Below are 19,990 nucleotides of genomic sequence, written 5' to 3' on the forward strand. Positions count from 1 at the left end.
GACACGTGCGTTGCATTATTTACATAAGGCCTTCTCTGGCTACTGGTTGTCACTTCTACACGACAGTCTATCAGTTGGCAATTGCAGCAGTTGTGATGGAAGCGATAGCTGAACGGACAGGGCAGACCAACCACACGCACTCTCTCAGATCCGGACATGCCCACTTTATGATTAGAGCTAGAGCTCTACCCCTCCCCGTGCGCGTTGCTTATCTTCAACATTTCCACGCGCCCTCGTCTAAACAAGCCTAGAGTTTCCGCGAGGGTGGACCACATCAAAGCGCAACATGACGAGCCAACGGTGTCTCATCGTCGCTCCGATTGCCCTTCTAGTATTTGGCATCGTTGGTATTCTTCTACTTGCCCTCTCCACGGACGATGTTCAGGAACCGGCGCAAAACATGGTAAGTTACATTTACCCATTTCTGTGACTAAATATATAGCGGTTCTGAATGAAAACGAAAACAACTTGCGTGCGTTAAGTGAAATGTTGGAGCGCCTTTAGGACAGGTGACCTCAAGCCTTATTCGTGTTCAGGCAAAGCGCAAAACACACCAACCTGTTTTGGACAGACGGTTGTAGGTGAGGTGCTATATGGGATGATTAATTTGGCCTGTAAACTTTTGCTCATTCAAGTCAGAATGTATTAATAACACACACCGACTCGTTGGGAACGAGATCTGTCATGTAGCTGATCTCTAGTTTGTGTGTGAAACTGTTCTACATTATAATGGGCGTTGACGAGAAAATGACCTTAATCCACAATAAACCCTTCAATTATTACGCCGCTCACACAAGTAAAAACACAGCCATGCCAAGGGCAGAATAACCTTTCTTTGCCCCTCTTTCTTTATGACTTTACATTTTGTGTGTACCTAAACTAGGTGGATTCTGCAATCCAGGACAAGTGCCTTCAAAGGCCAGGATCATTCAAAAGCTCCATGCAAAGTGTCATGCAAAATCTCTGCCCTCCACATTATTTGGAATCCATGCCGGACAATTCATGTAGACCTATAGACAAATAAAAAAGGTATCCTTGGGCCACCCTGCTTTTCACACATTCAAAAAACATTTGTATAGTATAATGTGAATGCAAAGCGTGGTCCAGCGTTATTGTGGAAGAGATTAATCTGATTGAATGGACAGTAAAATATAAATCCACATGAAAACAAAAAGATGCCAGTCTGACATGAACAGTGCCTGGGCAGCCTTCAGAATGCATGGGTTATACCACATAGGGCTATTCAAACATAGGCCGTTGCCTGAACCTGCCCCTTAGTCAAACACAAACACCAGAAACACAAGGAAAGCCATGAAAAATGGAAATTCAATGACCAATTGTGAAACACTGCTCCCAGTTCGTCCCTTGCCGTTTCATCCCGACTTTCCATTTGAAAAGGTGCATTTTGTTCCTGTGATCTTTTGCTCCCAGATAGGTGTTGCCGTCTTATTGTGTTTCCCAACTCATCCTACTTGAATGGCACAAACCACAGAGCATAATGAATATGCACCATCATTCAGGCTCTCTCTCTCTCTTCTCTCGTCGCACGCCACCCACATTTGCAACTGCGCATCGTTTTCTCTTGGGCTTTAAGTGATTTGATTACGGCGTCCCACTGGAAGGGCTTAACCTGCTTCTCTCTCTTGTCCCTGCTCTATAGTACGGCGTGGTGCTGGATGCCGGCTCCTCCCATACCACCATGTACGTCTACAAGTGGCCTGCGGACAAGCAGAAAGGCACTGGCATCGTAACACAGCACGCTGAATGCCATGTCAACGGTAAGTCACATCATTGGTGAGATCTACAAATACAGCAGGTCTTTTGTGCATCATGAATTACACCTATGCATATTGTATTATTATTTTGTCCATGCTTCATAGAAGTGGCTCTATGTACACTGTGTGACCAATAAACTATACTTGTATCATTGCTGAGTTTTGACTACAAATAGTTATTTCCTGCATCATGAGCTACACCAATGTGTGTTTTATTATTCATTATTATTTAGTTTTTTTATCAGGGGGAAATAGCTGTCAATTTCTTTTTTGCTTCATAATTCTGAGGTAGTGCAAAGGAAAGGGAAGTAGGTTTAAGAAGTGATACTTGTCTGCAGAATGCAACCACAACTGATTCCTGCTGTCAAGAGTTCAGAGAGAGAGAGAGAGAGAGAGAGAGAGAAGGAAAGGGAGAGAGCGAGACAGAGAGAGAGAGGTAATTCATTGGTACCCCGTTTGCATTACAAATGTCCTTGGTGCCCCGTTTCCCTATTTTTCGCCTGTGTACCCTGGGTGCCCTCAGTTACAGTTCCTCAATTGTGCCCGTTTTGTTCTCCCTTTTCAGCTGGTTTCTATGGATTCCAAAGCCAGCGGGGAGCAATGTTTCCGGCCAAAAAGAACGAATGGGCCCCGGTGTCTCAATACGCTCTGGGTTACACTCAGGGCCACTGACAGGGGCAGCTTTGGCCGGCCTGTGACAATATCAGTTAACCCATTTTAACCTGATGCAGTGTATGTTGCTTGACCTTTGGCGCTTGGAGCGACATATACACTGCACTCAGGGTCTTGATATTTGAGGGTTTTTTTAATAAAAAATGTGGGCATGCTAGAGCTGGATGAAAACATTGTAATGCAAGATGAGGGTCCGGCCTTTTAAAATTTTCACGTTATTATTTCATATTTTTATGTGCTTTGGAGGCTAAGTTTTAATAGGCAGAGGGCGCCTTTTCCCAAAAAGGGCTTAGACATTCAGCAGGCATTTTTTTTGCAGTTGCCCACCCAACACAAACACATAATGTGTAAAGAGGACCCAATTCTGGTCCCCACTTCTCTCTGGGCCAGGGACAACTGACCCACCTTTGTCCTGCCCGGTCAGCTTCCCTGGTTATACTTACTGATGTCTGTTGTGTTTCCCTCTGGGTGACTCCAAGGCAGTGGAATATCTGGCTACGCTGGGAAACGAGGCGAGGCGGGGCGAAGTCTCGAGCAGTGCCTGAACGAGGCCAAGAAGCTCATCCCAAAATCCAGACACCACCTGAGCCCTCTGTACCTCGGGGCAACGGCAGGCATGAGACTCCTAGAGTGAGTGGCAGACACATGAGAACCAGAATAAGACACTTGATGTGATGGTTTATGACACGCTGATGTGATGATTAATAGAATATCGAATAGGACATCTTTGTATTTGTCATTGTAACAAGTAAAACAAAATTAAGCATGCCATGTTAATTGAAGCAATAAATAATTGAACTAAAGAGGTTATAAAAGCATATAAAAATCTCACACAGTTCAATAACACACATCCAGACACCCACACATGTCACAGCCATAGACATCCAGATTAATGCTGTAGGTATAACTATGCTTTGGTAGCATACATTTCCGTGAATAATTTTAGGTTATAAAGTAGTAGACTTCCTATGCTTATTTATCCTGAGGAAATTAAAGAGTTTATAGTAGCTTAAAGCAAAATAATATGTGTACAACATACCGGTAATATATACAAATGTACACAATTTGATTGGCAATACAGTCGGTCAGAAGAGCTATACTTACACATGGCTGAACAACAGTTGTGTCTAATAATGAGATGTTGTCTGTATCCCTCAGCATGTCCGACAGAAAGGAGTCCGATGAGATCCTGAAGGAAGTCAGTGCCAAAATGAAGTCGTATCCGTTCAACTACCGCGGGGCCACCATTTTGAGCGGACAGGAAGAGGGAGCCTATGGCTGGGTCACCGTCAATTACCTGTTTGAGAATTTCATCAAGGTAAAGAACGGCATGCACAAAAACTTTACAACATCGGTTAAAGCCATACTCCACCATTTCTGAAAAGAAGCTGATTTCACACCTTACACGTTTTACAGCTTACAGCAATTTTACATGTTAACTGTACCTATTCAATGGCTGGAAATGGCTGGAAGAACAGGAGAATGGAAGAACTCAATCTTTTATGTAAAATTAACTAATTTCCTGAAATGCTGCGGTGTCTGTCTAATACATCTAACCATTACATTACAGCAGACACTTTTATTCAAAGTGACTTACAATGGAGGACATTATCAGCACCACACAACAGGAGGGGAAATGCAGAGTATACGCACAGGCCAAGAGGAGTTAGTGTGGAATTAGGGTCTTCTGTGAAGGAAAGCAGTCAAGGAAAAGAAGAGTCTTCACATGCTTCCTGAAGGTTGAATGAAATGACCCATGTCCTGTAGCATCTGGTAGCTTGTGCTACCACTGCCAGACAAGTTCATAGATGCTGCACGACAAGGGTCATCTCCATCAACCTTCAAGATGCATGTGACCAGTTCCCAATATGACATAGCTGTGCCTCAAGCATTTGGTGTGTAAACGGGGTCTGCCCATTGGTCAGACAGCCTATTAGTCCAACAGCCCAAAAGTCAGAAAATAAGGAGCATAAACACTCCTGGACACGCCTTTACTGACGGTTAGGGTTAGGATTTTTTTGGGTTTGGGCATAGTTTTAACTTTTAGCTAACTTAAAAGTGAATATTTACAAAATTATGACCCTAAATATTTGTATACTAACAGAACATGCCTTTAATGACGGTTAGGGTTAGGAATTGTTTTGCTTTGGGCATAGTTTTAATGTGTGTGGTCGGACTGATGGGATGTCTGACTAATGGGCTGTCGGACCAATGGGATGTAACCGTGAAAACAGTATTACTGACCACTCATTAAACGGAAATTGACCATGTCAGATGGTCATTTTATCACTCTAGCATCCCTTAAACCACATGGTGGTCTTAGATGGTGCGTACAACAATGTTAAACAAAACAAATCCCGGGTTCACATCTTGCTTTTTGGTTGGTAAGGTGTTTGCTTGGGTCTTGGTTAGGTGTTTGTTTTTTTCCGGAGTCAGCTGAGTGACAACATTTCCCCCCTTCTGTTTTGCCATTTTTACAGTGTGTCACAATCTGTCATACACTACTGCTCTCATCACGTAAAGGGACAGTTTGATAAATTTCAACATGCAGATGTATCGCTCACGCTACCCTTGACTTGTGATATGAGCAATTCTAATGGGGGCAGCGTTTGTTTACATTTTTAAAAAATGAAACATAGGCCAACTCCAAATATTTTCCCAAAAGGTACTGCTGCTTGCTAGTTGTCTGCTGATGTTTTATAACCTTTTGGATGTTTTTGGGAATAAATAAAAATGTTTTTTTGAAATGTAAACAAAGAGCTGCCCCCATTACAATGACCAGGATCTCGGAAATGGCTGAAGAAGAAGAAAAAAAAATCTCAGGCACTGACAAGTGTAGGGTAGTGTGAGCATTACAACTGCATGTTGAAATTGACCAAACTGTCCCTTTAAGACATGAACCATTGTCTCTGCAGTATGGCTTTGTTGGCGAATGGATAACTCCAAAAAGGGACACGGTGGGCGCCCTGGACTTCGGAGGAGCCTCGACGCAGATAACGTTTCAGACCCAGGACACTGTGGAGGACAAAGGGAACGCCATGACGTTGACACTGTATGGACGGACCTATAGCCTCTACACACAGAGCTTCCTGTGTTACGGCAGGGACCAGGTCCTCAAGCAGCTGCTGGCCCATCTCCACAAGGTAATTGGCTCTTTCCAGATGGTGTTACTGATGGCACACACGGCAAGAAGATGGAATAAGCGGCAAATGCAAACATATTTCAACGCAGAGTTAAAATGCTCATTGGCAATACAACTAATTAGCTAATAACTAGCTGTCCTATTAGGCCGTATTAGACTTCCGTCTCCTTCCTTTTTTGCAGACACAAGGAGCGTCTGGCGCCATAACTCACCCTTGCTACCCATTAGGGTACAGCGTCTCCATCAGCCTGGACAAGATCTTTGAATCTCCGTGCACGAAGGATAAGAGACCCTCGCCGTACAATAGTAAAGACATGCTGGAAGTGGTGGGATCGGGGAATTACCAACACTGTCTGGGGAACATGTCTGGAATATTCTCTTTTGACAAATGTTCTTACTCCAAGTGCTCCTTCAACAGTGTTTTCCAGCCCAATGTCACTGGAAAGTTTATGGTGAGAATGTACATATGTCACACAATGATATTATATTCATTAACATTTACCCATCAGTGTTTAGATTAGTAAAGAATGTTGCACCCATTGCACATGGCTGGTTTACATTACAGCATGACTTGGCTATACAGTAATGCACAAAAAGAGAATGAGTTGTCACCAGATGGAAATGTAGAGATAAAACATAGTGCAGAATGTAATACTCGTACAGTGTTGTAGAACACACTGCTCGAATCACATTCTTTGAACATGTTCAAAAAGCGAAGGCCAAATTAGATTTTCTTTTATTCATAATGACTTGTCAAAAATGCTGTTTTCTGATGCGTTCCTTTCGGGTCTATTAGGCCTTTTCTGCTTTTTTCTATGTGCACTCTTTCCTGGAACGGGTCACTGGCAACACGGTGACTTCCCCTAGCCGTCTGAAAGACTCTGCCCAAGCTGTTTGCCAGATGAGTATGGATGAGGTAACGCTACTTCTACTTTACTTCTTCTTACTAGTATGCAATGTTTCCAGACAGACCAAGTTGCGCTATGTACACTCGCCTTGTGTGCACATGCAAAAGCGCTGAGCCAGTGCAACTGTTATGTGTGAACCTCCATTAACATGCATGTGTGGCTGTTGATATCTCGCTCTGTCTCTGTCTGTCTGTCTGTCTGTCTGTCTGTCTGTCTGTCTGTCTGTCTGTCTGTCTGTCTGTCTGTCTGTCTGTCTGCCTGCCTGTCTGTCTGCCTGTCTGTCTGTCTGTCTGTCTGTCTGTCTGTCTGTCTCTCGCTCTCTGAGCAGGAATGACTGACTGATGAAAGAATCGTTCAGGGGAATAAAGGCAGAATAAATCCATTTTCAATTTTCAAAATTTGACGCTCTGCTTTAACTCTGTGGCGCTGCACCACAGAATGGCTTATGTACAGTACGCAAACACTGGTATGCTGATGCTACTAGGTAACGCTACTTGGGCTACTTTCTTATTTATTTATTTTTTTAATTTTATTTTTGCATTTTAATTACTCTCATTACTCTCCTATTGTTAATTCACTGAAGCTTTGTAATACTTTCCCTATTGTTATGTATTTGTTTTTGATTGTAAAGTGCCCTTGGGTATTTTGAAAGGCGCTCAAAATAAAATGTATTATTATTATTATTATTTGGGCAGTTATGGGTAAGTGCTTGGGGCATCAGACTTCAGACCCGCCAGGTTGGTGGGGGGAGTAATTAACCAGTGCTCTCCCCCATCCTCCTCCATGATTGAGGCACCCTGAGTATGGTACCGTCCCGCCACACTGCTTCCTTGGGGCGTCATTGGGGGCTGCCCCCTTGCACGGGTGAGGCATAAATGCAATTTTGTTGTGTGCAGTGTTCACTTGTGTGCTGTGGGGTGCTGTGTCACAATGACAATGGGAGTTGGAGTTTCCCAGTTGGGCTTTCACTTCACTTTCACTTTACTCCTGCCTCTAGAAACTAGCACCGTACGCAGTGTATCCTTCCATACCCCTGATCAGCAACTCGAAGAACCTTACAGATGATAAAGGTCACTTCTGTCAATCATTGCCAGTGATCCGCCCACGGTCCACATACACACAGCCATAAATTAAAGCTGTAACCACTGACGTATCTATTCTGTATCATTGGCTGTAATTGATGACGGCAGCTTACGAAACCACAACACAAGAAGATTCCACACCTCCTAATGTTTCACTGAAGCTAAAGTCATCCTAACTGTCTATCTGCTTGTTTTTTTTTCAACCTCATTTCTATCCTGCATGGATAGTGAACTTTTTGCATCAGCAATAAATGTCGTTGTTATGGTGGTATTAATGACTTTTGTAACCAAATTATTTGCCGCTGTGCAGTTGGACTAACATTGACATCATCTAATGTTCTCCCTTGTTGTGTGGTGATGCAGTGACATGTCTTGCTTATGACATTTGGGTGGGAGACGTGACGCCTTGTTTTTTTGTAACATTGGTTAAAAACCTACAAAACTGTTATTTTCCTTTAAAAAGCAAATGTCAATGAAAGAAGATGTGGTACATTATGTTTCATATTAGTCTTAGATGAGAAGAAACATTTTTGTTAAGATTTATGTAAAGGTTTATGTCAAATTTCCTGCGGTGTGACTGTAACATTAATGAAACAATATATAATAATATATATATAAATTAATCAACAGCATTTTGAATAATGTATGAAGCATTTGGCATGATTGCATAAATCTTAACTTTAGATTAAGATATGTGAATGTGGAAAAAACTCAAGACAGTAATATTAACTGCAAGTTCAATTTCGTAACACAAATTGCGTCCTGTGGGGTGACATGTATGTCAATGTTTGTGAATGGGCAGCTGCAAGGCCAACTACAAGGGTCTTAAAGACTGGCTCCTAACCAGTCAGTACCTCAGTTATTGGAGAGTGCTGTGGAAATTTAAGGTGACTCTTAACCTCTTTATATGTCTTCATATTGCAATCTTTCTGTCACGCAATGCTTAGGTTCATTTTATGGTGTCCTGTGGTGTGACTGCTCTTATAGGAGGAAAACAACATTTTTTTATTGATGAAAACACACATTAAGATTAAACACAATATCATTATCAAGTTAGCATGAGCTCAGATGTCAGTCATGTGTACAAAAGGATTAAAATGGCCATAATGCAGTGAATTCCCTGTGGTGTGACTCCATTTTCCTGCGGTGTGACATGCCTATGCTATGTGTTGATGCAGGACACATTTTCCCAAAAATGGCAAAAATAAGGTGAAATTCCACAGACCACTAAGTGCTTTATTTTTTTCTATTTTTTTCCAAATTTTATCCATCATTTTTTTCAGGAATTTGAAAACCTTTTTTTTTTTTGCGTTACGCCCTTAAACGTCAACCACCCATTTGTGTTTGACTACAGTCTCATGTATGTACTGTATCTTTCTCTATGTCTCAATGGAGCAACTACTGTATCTGCCAAAGACAAAGTTCCTCCAGGGGACATGAACGTTCATGTTATCGGCCCTGCCGTGGTCAACCGGTAGGGCACTCGCCTGCCATGCAGCCGACCCGTGTTTAATTCCTGGCCCGGGTCCTTTGCCGACCCCTCCCAGTCTCTCTCCCAATTCGTTTCCTGTCCACCTCTCACACTGTCCTATCAAATAAAGTCGGAAAGACCCCCCCAAAAAATCTTTGAAAGTTCATGTTATCAATTATGTGTTTAAAAAACCCTTGTCTTGTGCAGATGCTGGTAAAAGCCCCTGACCAGAAAGGCCGTCTGCAGGATTACTGTGCTGCTTCCGTGTTTCTAGAAGTACTCATGGTCAATGCTTATGGCTTTGATGATCGCTCCTTCTCACAAATCTCATTTCAGAGAAAGGTGAGTTCTGAAGAGTAAACCAACGCACACTAGCTAATGAAGTGCAGCTTGCAGGATGCTTTCGTGCTCCAAGTGTAAAGAACCTGCCAGACTTGTGACAATGCCTGTCAGATTTGCATACAATGTATGATGTGTGGTTTCCTTTATCCATTTTTATTATTATTATTATTATTATTATTATTATTTTACTAATCTCCCCATACGTTTCCAGGCATACTGTCATTGCAATAAGCAACTAATTTTATATTGATTAGCCTGTGAAACACAATACTACTTTAGTCTGATTTTTAAATTATTTCTAATTCAGCTGGTTTTTTTTTTGCTAATATGTACAAAGTAGTGTAATGTATAGGGCAAGAGTGATCTTTACATATGACATTATATAATATTATAGGGTCTTTATGACACAATTTAAATAACTATGTTATTATTGCATTGCAGGTAGAGGACACCTCTGTGGGTTGGGCCCTGGGTTACATGCTGAGCCTCAGTAACTTAATACCTGGCGAGAGTGTGGCACTGGTGAAGGCCGTCAACCCCAAGGCCTGGACCGCACTGCTGGTGCTCTTTGTCCTCCTCCTTGTGGTTGTGCTGGGATTCCTGTTCCTGGGAGCGTTCAAGAAGAAGAAAGGCAGCGGTAGTGCCCAAGTCATCTGAAGGAAAAAGAGAAAAAAAAAATCAACCCAGGTTTCAACTTCTTACCTCCCGCAAAGCTTGAAGGACCACCTTATACTGCTCTTGGTAAACAGACATGATTTGACCTCCCATGCTCTTGGTAAACATACCTGATATGACCTGCCAGGCCACCCATCCCCCCATGGTCGTTTCAGCTGTGCCAAATAGTACAGAAAATAGCTTGAAATGTGTCAACACTGCCTTTAGGAGAGACTGGAGTTGTGTTTTACTTGTAACAAAAGCTGCCATTCACCGTTACAATTCCTTTTGTCCGGTAAAGCAAAATGCTTCAACATGTTTGACTTCGCCTTACTGTCTCGTAGTGTGTGTTCTGCTTTTGAATGCCTCCAGGGTGAGTAGTAGTAGCTTCAGACTATCTCAACTATTAACTCGTTGCAGTAGCTGCTTTGAACACAGGCCTGACGGGTGGTGCATTTTGGCTGGTGGTTGAAATCAAAAAGCCCGTCGTCACCAGATTTGTGAACTGAACCTTTTGTTCTGTTGTTGTAGCTGTTTTGCATATTGTGTTGCACTGTGGGAAAATGATGTAAAGGGTTTCACATCACTGACCATTTTTAAAAGGTGCACTGTGTAAGATTGTGGCCAAAATAGGTATTGCAACTATGCTTCTCGTTGAAAGTGTGCTGCCTATTGCCAAATTTGATCTTTTCATGAACATTTACTAAGTAATAAACTAGAATTTACTAGTATGACCAAAGTACAGTAAGTTTTGCAACTAAAAATGTATATTTCTGAACATTCTAAATGGAGAAGATCCCCCTTTTCATGTATGAAAAGTGCAAATTTCCCAGTCATATTGAGTAGAATTTGATGGTGGTGATAAGTATTTGTTTAAAAGCATGGATTCTGGAAATGAACAACGGAAAATATTACACGTTGCACCTTTAAAGTTTGTCTCAGGGTTGGGCATTTGTTTACAAGCTAGACAAGCTAGATTATACAGTACGTGGTATGTGAAACTTTTTTGATGCATTTTCCCTGTTTAACCGAAAAAAATGCACTGAATATTCAACTGTAAATATCTAAGGCTTATTTGTTTTTGTATTTTGAATAAAAGGAAAAATGGTGACAATTGCTTGCACTTTAAATATATATCACAACTCTATGTTTAATCAAAAGTGAAATTGAATACACCTGGACGATGTAGGTTTGGTTTGGAATGTGTAGGGGACATTTAATATGGCAAATTGTCTGAGTAACTATGCTATTTTTGCATTATGTTTGTGAAAAAGTCCTGAGGACAAGCTAGGTTTATCTCAAAAGTGGGATGGACATGTGTCCTCCCCACTATCCACACCTAAAATTACACCTTGGTTAGGTGTAGCCGACAGGTCAGATGAAATTAATTGTGATCTGGTAAAACCAGGCAAGGTCACCTACCTGTGTGCCTTCAATGAAGATTGTGTCATGGACATACTGTAGATCTAATTGTAGCCTATGTTCCATACACAGACTTGTACATTACTTATATCATTTGGTTTGACTGATTTAATATAGTGTTGTAGGGGCCATAGAAGTACAACTCCCAGGTCTCACTCCAGTACCTTTCACATAGCACGTGCGCATTGTGGAACAGTGTGTTTGACCACGCACACTTCCACACGGGACTCTAATCTAGTTGCACACCCAGGAAGTGTGCTCCTGTGGAACAATACCAACAACAAGAAGTGACAGACTTTCTGTTTTACAAAACCGTAAGCGTATGCATAGTTGATATTCTCAGAATACAGCCGAGGAGCCTCTACAAGGGGTTGAAAATGTTTTCGGGGCTAAGCGAGCTCGGCATATCAAGCGGCGAGGATCTGAAAGAGACTCTTACCAACTGCACAGACCCACTGAAAGCCATTGACCAGTTTCAGGTAAGTTAGCAATGCTTATCTAGTGGCAGTGTAAATGTTGTTGCTCATATCATGTGTGATATTTAGCATCAACCATTAACTGTGTAGTTTGATCCTTACTGTTGAAAATACTGTGGAATTTAGTAAATCGCTTTTGCACGGCCCATGAAATGCCATTTAGGATTCCCAGATTCACGCTCCCATCTCATTACACTCCCATTTCATCTCGCTCCCACTAGCCAGACTAACGGTACCACCGCCATATTACGGAGCCAGTTATCTTGTTGATGTTAGTTTTTTGTTTCTAACCCTAACCTTAACCCTAACCCTAAACCTAACCCTAACCTTAACCCTAAACCTAACCCTAAACCTAAACCTAAACCTAACCCTAAATTGCTTATATGTGGCAGTATATGATAATACGTGAAATATAATCGGGTGGGGACCGCAAGTCCGGGAGTGATAGAAACACCGGGGACCGCACGTCCGGGAGCGAACTCCGTTGGGAGTCTCAGTCTGTATGCCCCATTTAGAATGGCTAGCTAACATTAGCATTCATTCATTCCAGTCATGCAGCGAAGCAAGAAGTAGACACCTGCACATTGACAATCGAGTTATAGCCTTTTCCCAACTGGTATATTTGCTGTAACAACGCCACTTAATTAAGTTAATCCCTTCTATAACTATAACGTTACAAGTCCTATCAATTTCACAATTGCAAACGGTAACTAGGTGATCTAATACCTTTTTTAGACGGAAAATGGCATTTTGCTGCCAACGCTGCAGTCTGCTCTCCCATTTCTGGATCTTCATGGGACTCCACGACTGGAGTTTCACCAGTCGGTCTTCGACGAATTGCGCGACAAACTCATGGAGCGTGTCGCCGCGATAGCTGAAGGGAAGGAAGAGGACAGGTGAGAGTTGTGTTGACATGTGATCATTACCATCACACCTAGGTGTAGTAGGCTGTTGTAATTTCGAGATGTATCGATGATGTGCGTTTTCGTCATCTCCAGATATTCCAAACTGGAGGAATTACTGGAGAAAAGCTTTCCCCTGGTGAAGATACCTTCAATCCAGCCGGTAGTTATGCAGGTTCTTAAACACCTGCCAAAGGCAAGTGGAAGCTTTGGTTTATTATTATTATTATTATTTAAAACACAACAGTTAAAACAGTGGCCACCAGCAATACATCAATATTTAGTAGTTCATTTTCTTTCTTTTTTTTTGAACATTCCCTGCTTCCTTCAAACTAAAATTGTAGGTCCCCGAGAAGAAGCTGAAACAGGTGATGGCCGACAAAGAGCTCTACAAAGTGTGTGCCGTGGAGGTGAAAAGGCAGATCTGGCAGGACAACCAGGCGCTGTTTGGAGACGAGGTCTCACCTCTACTGAAGCAGTACATCGTGGAGAAGGAGGCGGCGCTCTTCAGCAGCGACCTGTCCATACTGCACAACTTCTTCAGCCCTTCGCCCAAGACCCGGCGCCAAGGGGAGGTAAATCATCGCAGCACTTGTGTATGCATGCACACATAACAAGCCAGCTGACAACATTTTGTGGGAGGACCATGCACACTCACACAATGTTCTTTGTGAATACGATTCAAAAAACAGTGTTCAAAGTCAGAGTTTACTTTAATTTAGGGTGACCAGACGTCCCAGTTTGACTGGGACAGTCCCGGTTTGGAGTTGTGTGTCCCATGTCCCGAGCAAACTCTCTCGGGACACAAATATGTCCCGGTTTTGGCCACCCACTACATTATGCTATGTCTATCAGGGTAAATATATGGAAAAGATTACATGTTTACCTCTCACAATTAATGGCAGCCAGCGCTTGTATAGAAAGTCTGAAGGAGTCAGTTGCAATTTGTCATTCCGACCTCTAAAATTGCTTAGAATGCAGGAAATTGCATCTAAAAAATACAAATTTTCCTGGGGGAGGACCCCCAGACCCGCCCGCCAAATATTGTCCTTCTGTCACGCACGAAGTGTCCCGGTTTTAGACTACAAAAATCTGGTCACCCTACTTTAACCCTATCGCGCCGGATGCATCATATATGTCTCATCAAATTCAAAGCCCTCTCCACGCTGACACACAAAAAAAATCCATCTCAAAAACATCCTGCGTGTCATTTCCAAACGTCCTGCAGTACACGGAAACCACCACAAGAGAGCAGCGGTCAACAACAAGTTGATCACAGCTCGGCGAAAAATGCAAAAATGGAGTAGAAGCGGTTTCCCTGACCGACGCTGAGATATCGTCAAATTGCAAAAGGTTTGTGTACAAATTTCCGAAATATAACTCTACATCCTTTAATTTGAACACTTGCTTTGTGCAATTAATCAAGGAAGAGTTTATATTTTTACACCGTGTTGCAGAGAGATCGTGCTAAAACTGATGAAACATATAAGCACCATCCGGCGGTGGCAGGAAGTCAGCCATCAATGCATTTGCTCCATATGGAAACTTACAAAGCATACCACGACGATCGTTTAACAAAACACACAAGTTGTTTTACTTCAAGATAAAGATATTGCCTTAAGAAACGGGTTTTACTTGCAATTTTGAAAATGTAATGCAAAATGTTGAAATTATGATCTCGTAAAAAATGCTTTGAAGTGAATGGAGAAATGGTCCAATTGTAGTAATGGACCCATATATTCAAATTACACATCAAAAATGAATAATGATCTATATTACACTCATAAATAGGTTGTTAAGCATTCGATCAGCTATGTTTTTACATAGATTTTAAAAAATTACCCAACCAGGCTGTGGGAAATGTAAAATATGGTCCTGCTAAAACAAGGATAGGCTTAAAAAAATGGCAGGATCTCACTAAATATTTAAAGATAATCCTAAAATTAAATTGTCTGACAACTTTTTTAAATTAAAAAAAAGTTGTAAATGCATTAAAAGTCATTTTTCAATGGTCATGAAATTGGAATTTCCATTCATTAAAAGCCTGATGCATCATATATGATGCATTAAATATCTCAGTGACCTTAACAAAATTTTGATTTTTTTTTTTACATTTCTTATAAGGGACCAATATTGAAGCAAATTCCAGAAAATTAGAATTTTCTCTCATTGCTTTCATGGTTCAGGTTTCACAGGGTTAATTGCCAAAAAATGATGTAACGGGCATTAGCGCAGATAATTGAAATTGCGTTGGACCAGACTACAGTTTGAAGCTGAACATACTGTTATCCCCAATAACAATTAACAATAAATTCGCACACACACACACACACACACACAGACACACACACACACACACACACACACACACACACACACACACACACACTATATTTAACAGACACGAGGATGACTTAACGTTGTACCCCTATCCCTCCTTTCATCCATGCTTTGCACCTTGCTGCCTCCTCTCCAGGTTGTCCAAAAGCTGACACAGATGATTGGGAAGAACGTCAAGCTGTATGACATGGTGCTGCAGTTCCTGCGCACCCTGTTCCTACGCACGCGTAACGTCCACTACTGCACCCTGCGGGCAGAGCTGCTCATGTCCCTCCACGACCTCGACATCAGTGAGATCTGCCTCGTCGACCCCTGTCACAAGGTACGAGTCTGTATACGTGACAATGACGTTTTGTTTTATTTGTTTATTTTTTTAAAAGATTTTTTTGGGGTCTTATACGACTTTATTGATGATAGAAAGTGTAAGAGGTGGACAGGAAGCGAATGGGGAGAGAGACAGGGAGGGGTCGGCAAATGACCCGGGCCGGGAATCGAGCCCGTGTTGGCCGCACAACACATCGCATGTACAGCAGGGGTATTCAATTAAAAGTCAGTCAAGGTCACTTTTTCCAGTGTGTGTGTGTGTGCGTGTGCGCACGCGGGCTACATGTGTTCATGGTTTGAGGCAGGATCATAACTGCCCACCAATGACCACATGGGGTATGGTGCATGCAGCACAAGGGTACTGTCTGCTGTATTATCCACATGGACTAAGAAAAGAGGACATCAAGTTAGCCAAAGTCCTCGTTATTAACTATAACCTTCGTTTGCACAATGGCCACGTCTTATTATTATTATTATTATGTAAATCACTTCTTTTGGAGCTTATTCTGCTGCACGCTGTTGTGGTGTAGTAGGCCTACAAGTATCGCACTTGAAATTAAATGTGCTGAGGCTTTGCATTGCAGAGTTTCAGTAATGCCAAGTTTACGAGGCAAACTGTCTTTGCAGTCCCAGTAGGAAGAATGAATGTATATAATGTTGCATATCTAACCTTTTACTCTGAGAATTTTTCACGAGGACATTCTACTTTTTGCTGAATCTGATGGTAAGCCCCTGGGCAGTATTTTAGCAACTGAATTGGGGCAGCCGTGGCCAAATGGTTAGAGAGTTGGTCTTTAGATCTAGGGGTTGCCGGTTCGAATCCTTGAGCAAGGCACTTAACCCCACATTGCTCCAGGGACCAATACCCTGAAAAATAATAACTGAAAGTCGCTTTGAATAAAATGAAAGCGTCAGCTAAGTGTAATGTAATGTAATGTAATGTAAAATAATTCTCACCGACGTATGCAAGCTAACTGGACCATGTACAAAACGTTTATCACAAATTCTGCACATTATTTATCGCGATGGATGTCATGCAGAGAGCTTGTGAGTGATGGCACTAGCAGTCACGTCAACATTTGGTCAGTGGACTGTGGAACAATCCGACCTAAATGTTGAAGCTGCATTGAACTTGCAATATTCATAAAGTTCCAAAAAAAAAGAACTTGCAATATTTCTGTTCAACCGCCATGAACAGAGCAGTGCAAGAGAGAGGGAGAAGAGGGTGAGCGATTGAGCGATAGATGAGCGTATGGAGTGAAGCCACAGACCTACACGGAAAACAGGACAATCCACTGACCTAGGTCACCTGTGGTTGTTGAAACACCTTTGCACCGCAGCACTGTCTACCATCATTGCCGTTATAAATACAATCGCAAAAGTGGCACACATTTTTTCGAGGACGTTCCTAGCAGGGCTCTAAATTAACTTTTTTCATCACCAGCCAAAAATGGCTAGTAGATGTTTATCTTACTAGTCAAACACACACTCACTAATGGGTCAAAACGGCTAGTAAGTTGGTCTTTTCTACCAGCCAAACTGAAATTTCACCAGCATTTGCCCGGTTGGCTGGTGTTAATTTAGAGCCCTGGTTCCTAGCAACAACGGCCCTTCCGATGCCAATGTCAGAAAGAGCTCAAATAAAATAGACACTACAAAACTATAGCGCTGCACAACTATTTCGGGACACTTTAAACTATTCTCTGCATAGCACACTTGTCTCCAATAGAGCTCGAAAGTCCCGCCCCTTAGTTCCGCGTTTCACGGGACCTAAGCTGACCATCTAACAACGTGGTAGCGAGTAAATATCTTCTGATCTCAGTCATGATATGCGCTGGGCTACAAATATGCTGTTTAAGATGATAGATAAAGATTATTCATGCAGAAGTATCAATGTTTTGTTCCGAGACCGTCGGCATGAAAAATGTGAAGAAACACAGCTTTCTAAAAAATGTGGGAGTTCGTACGAAAAATTAAGCAAAAATATCAGAAACAACATATATGGAGCTCGTGGCACAACTCGAAGGGAATCGAAATGCCATTTTAATACCGCCATTGGATTACATTCTACGATTTTTGGCTAAAAACGCCGTTGAGGTCCCATGAAATCGGGGGAAGTGACGTCACTTTCGAGCTCTATGGCAAAGTGTGGATGTACTGTATGTGTTTTGTACTTAATAGCGCACCTTAGGCCTTGCTTTTTCTGAATGTGGGTTTTGGCCAGCATTAACCCTCTTACCACTATTATGCACCGGCTGTAAATTTTATAATGGGCTGCACACTGCTACGCACCAGTCTACTTTCAATACTGGTTTTTGCCAAACCACGTCACAGCTCATTACCATATTAGGTGACTTTTCATCACTGAAATGCATTCGGATTGCCCAGGTCACTTCCCCACACACACACATACAGTATGATTTCTCTACTGTCAAGCAGCACCGACTTTGGGCTTTTTGGGAGCCAGGCTCCAGTCAGTTTACTGGTTGTAAAAGTCAGAATAACTTCTGAATGTTTTTGAAAGATGTTAAATAAAAACTTAGCGACTATGACAAGGCAAAGGACAGAAGAATTTAGATTGTGTAGTCATTAAGAACGGTCAGTAGTTGGATGGTATAGAATGCTGGCTCAAGGATTTTTACATAATTCAGCCGACAAGTCAACATGAGGATGCAGAAAATAATTCTGTGTATATTGTTTTTTTTTTTAATTTGTGTGAATGTGATATGATTCTTTTTCTCACATTTATTTGGCAATTCTACAGTTCACCTGGTGTTTGGACGCCTGCATTCGGGAAAAGTTTGTCGATGCCAAGCGGGCCCGGGAGTTGCAAGGCTTCCTGGACGGGGTCAAAAAAGGACAAGAACAAGTACTGGGGTACGACCAACCACCTAGGGTGCATATCAATACATAATCCCTCTGTCCTCACATCCTCAAGTACTTGTCTTCTCCTCCATTCCAACCACTCATCCCATGGAGGATGCAGAGAAGGAGTCGACGGAGGATGGAGGATGTCGACGCAGCCTTGCTTCCCTGCCATCTCATCTCCCTCCTCCATCCTCGTCCTCTCACCTTCTCTTGTAATGAGATGTCCTCTTAAGGCACAAGGATGGAGGAAGCAACTGGAGAAGGGACATTTATATGGACTCCACATGTGCAATCAAGTGTGGTGTATCTTAGATTGTGCTTTACAATAGGAGTGGGGAACCTTTTTCTTTCGAGGGGAGACTTCAAATTCCTCCAAGGGCCGTACTATGATCACAAAGCAGGATTTCTCCTTGCACTTTCAGCCTATTGAAGTCAGCTATGTTTACAACAGACCTCCTCTTCTCTAGGTCCCCTCAGATATAAACTTACATTTCTAAGATTCCTTTTTAAAATGTGCCATATTTCACGTGAAGCGGCATAGCATTAAAATTACATCAGGGGCCGAATAAGATGGCCTCAAGGGCCGCAAACGGCCCTCGAGACATAGGTTCCCCACTCGTGCTTTTCAAGCTCCTTGCTGCAATACTTCCTGATCTTGCTCATCTCTTTTATTTCAGGGATCTGTCTATGATCCTTTGTGACCCGTTTGCCAGCAATACACTGGTGCTGAGTACGGTCAGAAACCTGCAGGAGCTGCTCAGTCAGGATGCTCTTCCCAGGGTAAGGAGCTGGCAGATCTGGGTTGGTTATTATGCAGTAAGATAATTGAGTCTTTTATTCGGTATTGTGGCTGCATTTGAAATGGAAAACCGCGCTGCATCCGCAAGAGAGCGCTTGGTAGCAACAATGCGGCAACCAGGCTATCAGATTCAAATTGAAGTAAATGTATTATTGATGGAACTTTCGTGTTGTCCAATTTTGCTGCCCTCATCCTTCTATCAGAATGAAGCATGGAAGAAAGCCCTTAACTGACAACAGTTTTGTTGATGCACCCCATGAACAAATATGTGATTATTTGTTAATCCTGCTTTTTTAAACTTGATGAAAATGAATCTCAGTATATGGAAGCCATTTTTAAACATTCAGACCTCTTGCATCCTCTTGCATCCATATTTTGTGTGTGTGTGTGTGTGTGTGCGTGCGTGTGCGTGTGTGTGTGTGTGAACAGGACAGTCCAGACCTGCTGTTGCTGCTGAGAATGCTGTGTCTCGGCCAAGGTGCCTGGGACATGATCGACAGCCAAGTGTTCAAGGAGCCTAAACTGGTACTATCATCACGCATTCATCTGTGAAATTTTAAGCCAAGGAAATGTAGACTTACTATAGGCTTACTGAATGGATACACATGTTGATGTCAGAGTTTATTTTTGGTCATTGGATGGATACGCATGTCGACTTTAACCTCCTTTTTTAATGATTTTAAAGGTGCACTGTGTGATATTGTTAGTAGTTTATTTCCCCAAATCTATACCACCCATTCAGCCATTTTTAGCGGCAAAACGTACTGTAATTGGGCCATTCTAGTAAATAATAGTTAATTATTTATGAAATAT

At 42.2% G+C, this 19,990-nt stretch overlaps 2 protein-coding genes across 2 annotated transcripts in view; both read left to right on the forward strand.

Moving 5' to 3' along the window:
- The first annotated feature begins 246 nt into the window (after positions 1 to 246).
- LOC134445972 (ectonucleoside triphosphate diphosphohydrolase 2-like) lies at positions 247 to 11,234 on the forward strand. The gene is made up of 9 exons (XM_063195154.1): positions 247 to 403; positions 1,661 to 1,778; positions 2,927 to 3,077; positions 3,606 to 3,765; positions 5,363 to 5,590; positions 5,772 to 6,041; positions 6,386 to 6,505; positions 9,258 to 9,392; positions 9,834 to 11,234. Exons 1-9 carry the CDS (start codon positions 287 to 289, stop codon positions 10,047 to 10,049), a joined length of 1,515 nt encoding a protein of 504 aa, XP_063051224.1. The 5' UTR covers positions 247 to 286; the 3' UTR covers positions 10,050 to 11,234.
- Positions 11,235 to 11,703: 469 nt separating this feature from the next.
- nelfb (negative elongation factor complex member B) overlaps positions 11,704 to 19,990 on the forward strand; it is a 28,305-nt gene continuing 20,018 nt past the window's right edge. The window contains exons 1-8 of the mRNA XM_063195155.1: positions 11,704 to 11,947; positions 12,680 to 12,840; positions 12,943 to 13,042; positions 13,191 to 13,421; positions 15,323 to 15,508; positions 18,275 to 18,387; positions 19,056 to 19,158; positions 19,607 to 19,702. Coding sequence (XP_063051225.1) covers positions 11,846 to 11,947; positions 12,680 to 12,840; positions 12,943 to 13,042; positions 13,191 to 13,421; positions 15,323 to 15,508; positions 18,275 to 18,387; positions 19,056 to 19,158; positions 19,607 to 19,702 — 1,092 coding nt within the window. The 5' untranslated portion in view covers positions 11,704 to 11,845. The remainder of the gene's footprint in view (positions 11,948 to 12,679; positions 12,841 to 12,942; positions 13,043 to 13,190; positions 13,422 to 15,322; positions 15,509 to 18,274; positions 18,388 to 19,055; positions 19,159 to 19,606; positions 19,703 to 19,990) is intronic.

This window comes from Engraulis encrasicolus, chromosome 3 (assembly GCF_034702125.1).
Source record: "Engraulis encrasicolus isolate BLACKSEA-1 chromosome 3, IST_EnEncr_1.0, whole genome shotgun sequence".
Taxonomy (NCBI): Eukaryota; Metazoa; Chordata; class Actinopteri; order Clupeiformes; family Engraulidae; genus Engraulis; species Engraulis encrasicolus.

Coding starts and splice junctions, on each gene's coding strand:
- LOC134445972 (XM_063195154.1), top strand. CDS start 287: ATGACGAGCCAACGGTGTCTCATCGTCGCTCCGATTGCCCTTCTAGTA. Junction 404..1,660: donor AGGAACCGGCGCAAAACATG/GTAAGTTACATT, acceptor CCTGCTCTATAG/TACGGCGTGGTGCTGGATGC. Junction 5,591..5,771: donor TGCTGGCCCATCTCCACAAG/GTAATTGGCTCT, acceptor CCTTTTTTGCAG/ACACAAGGAGCGTCTGGCGC.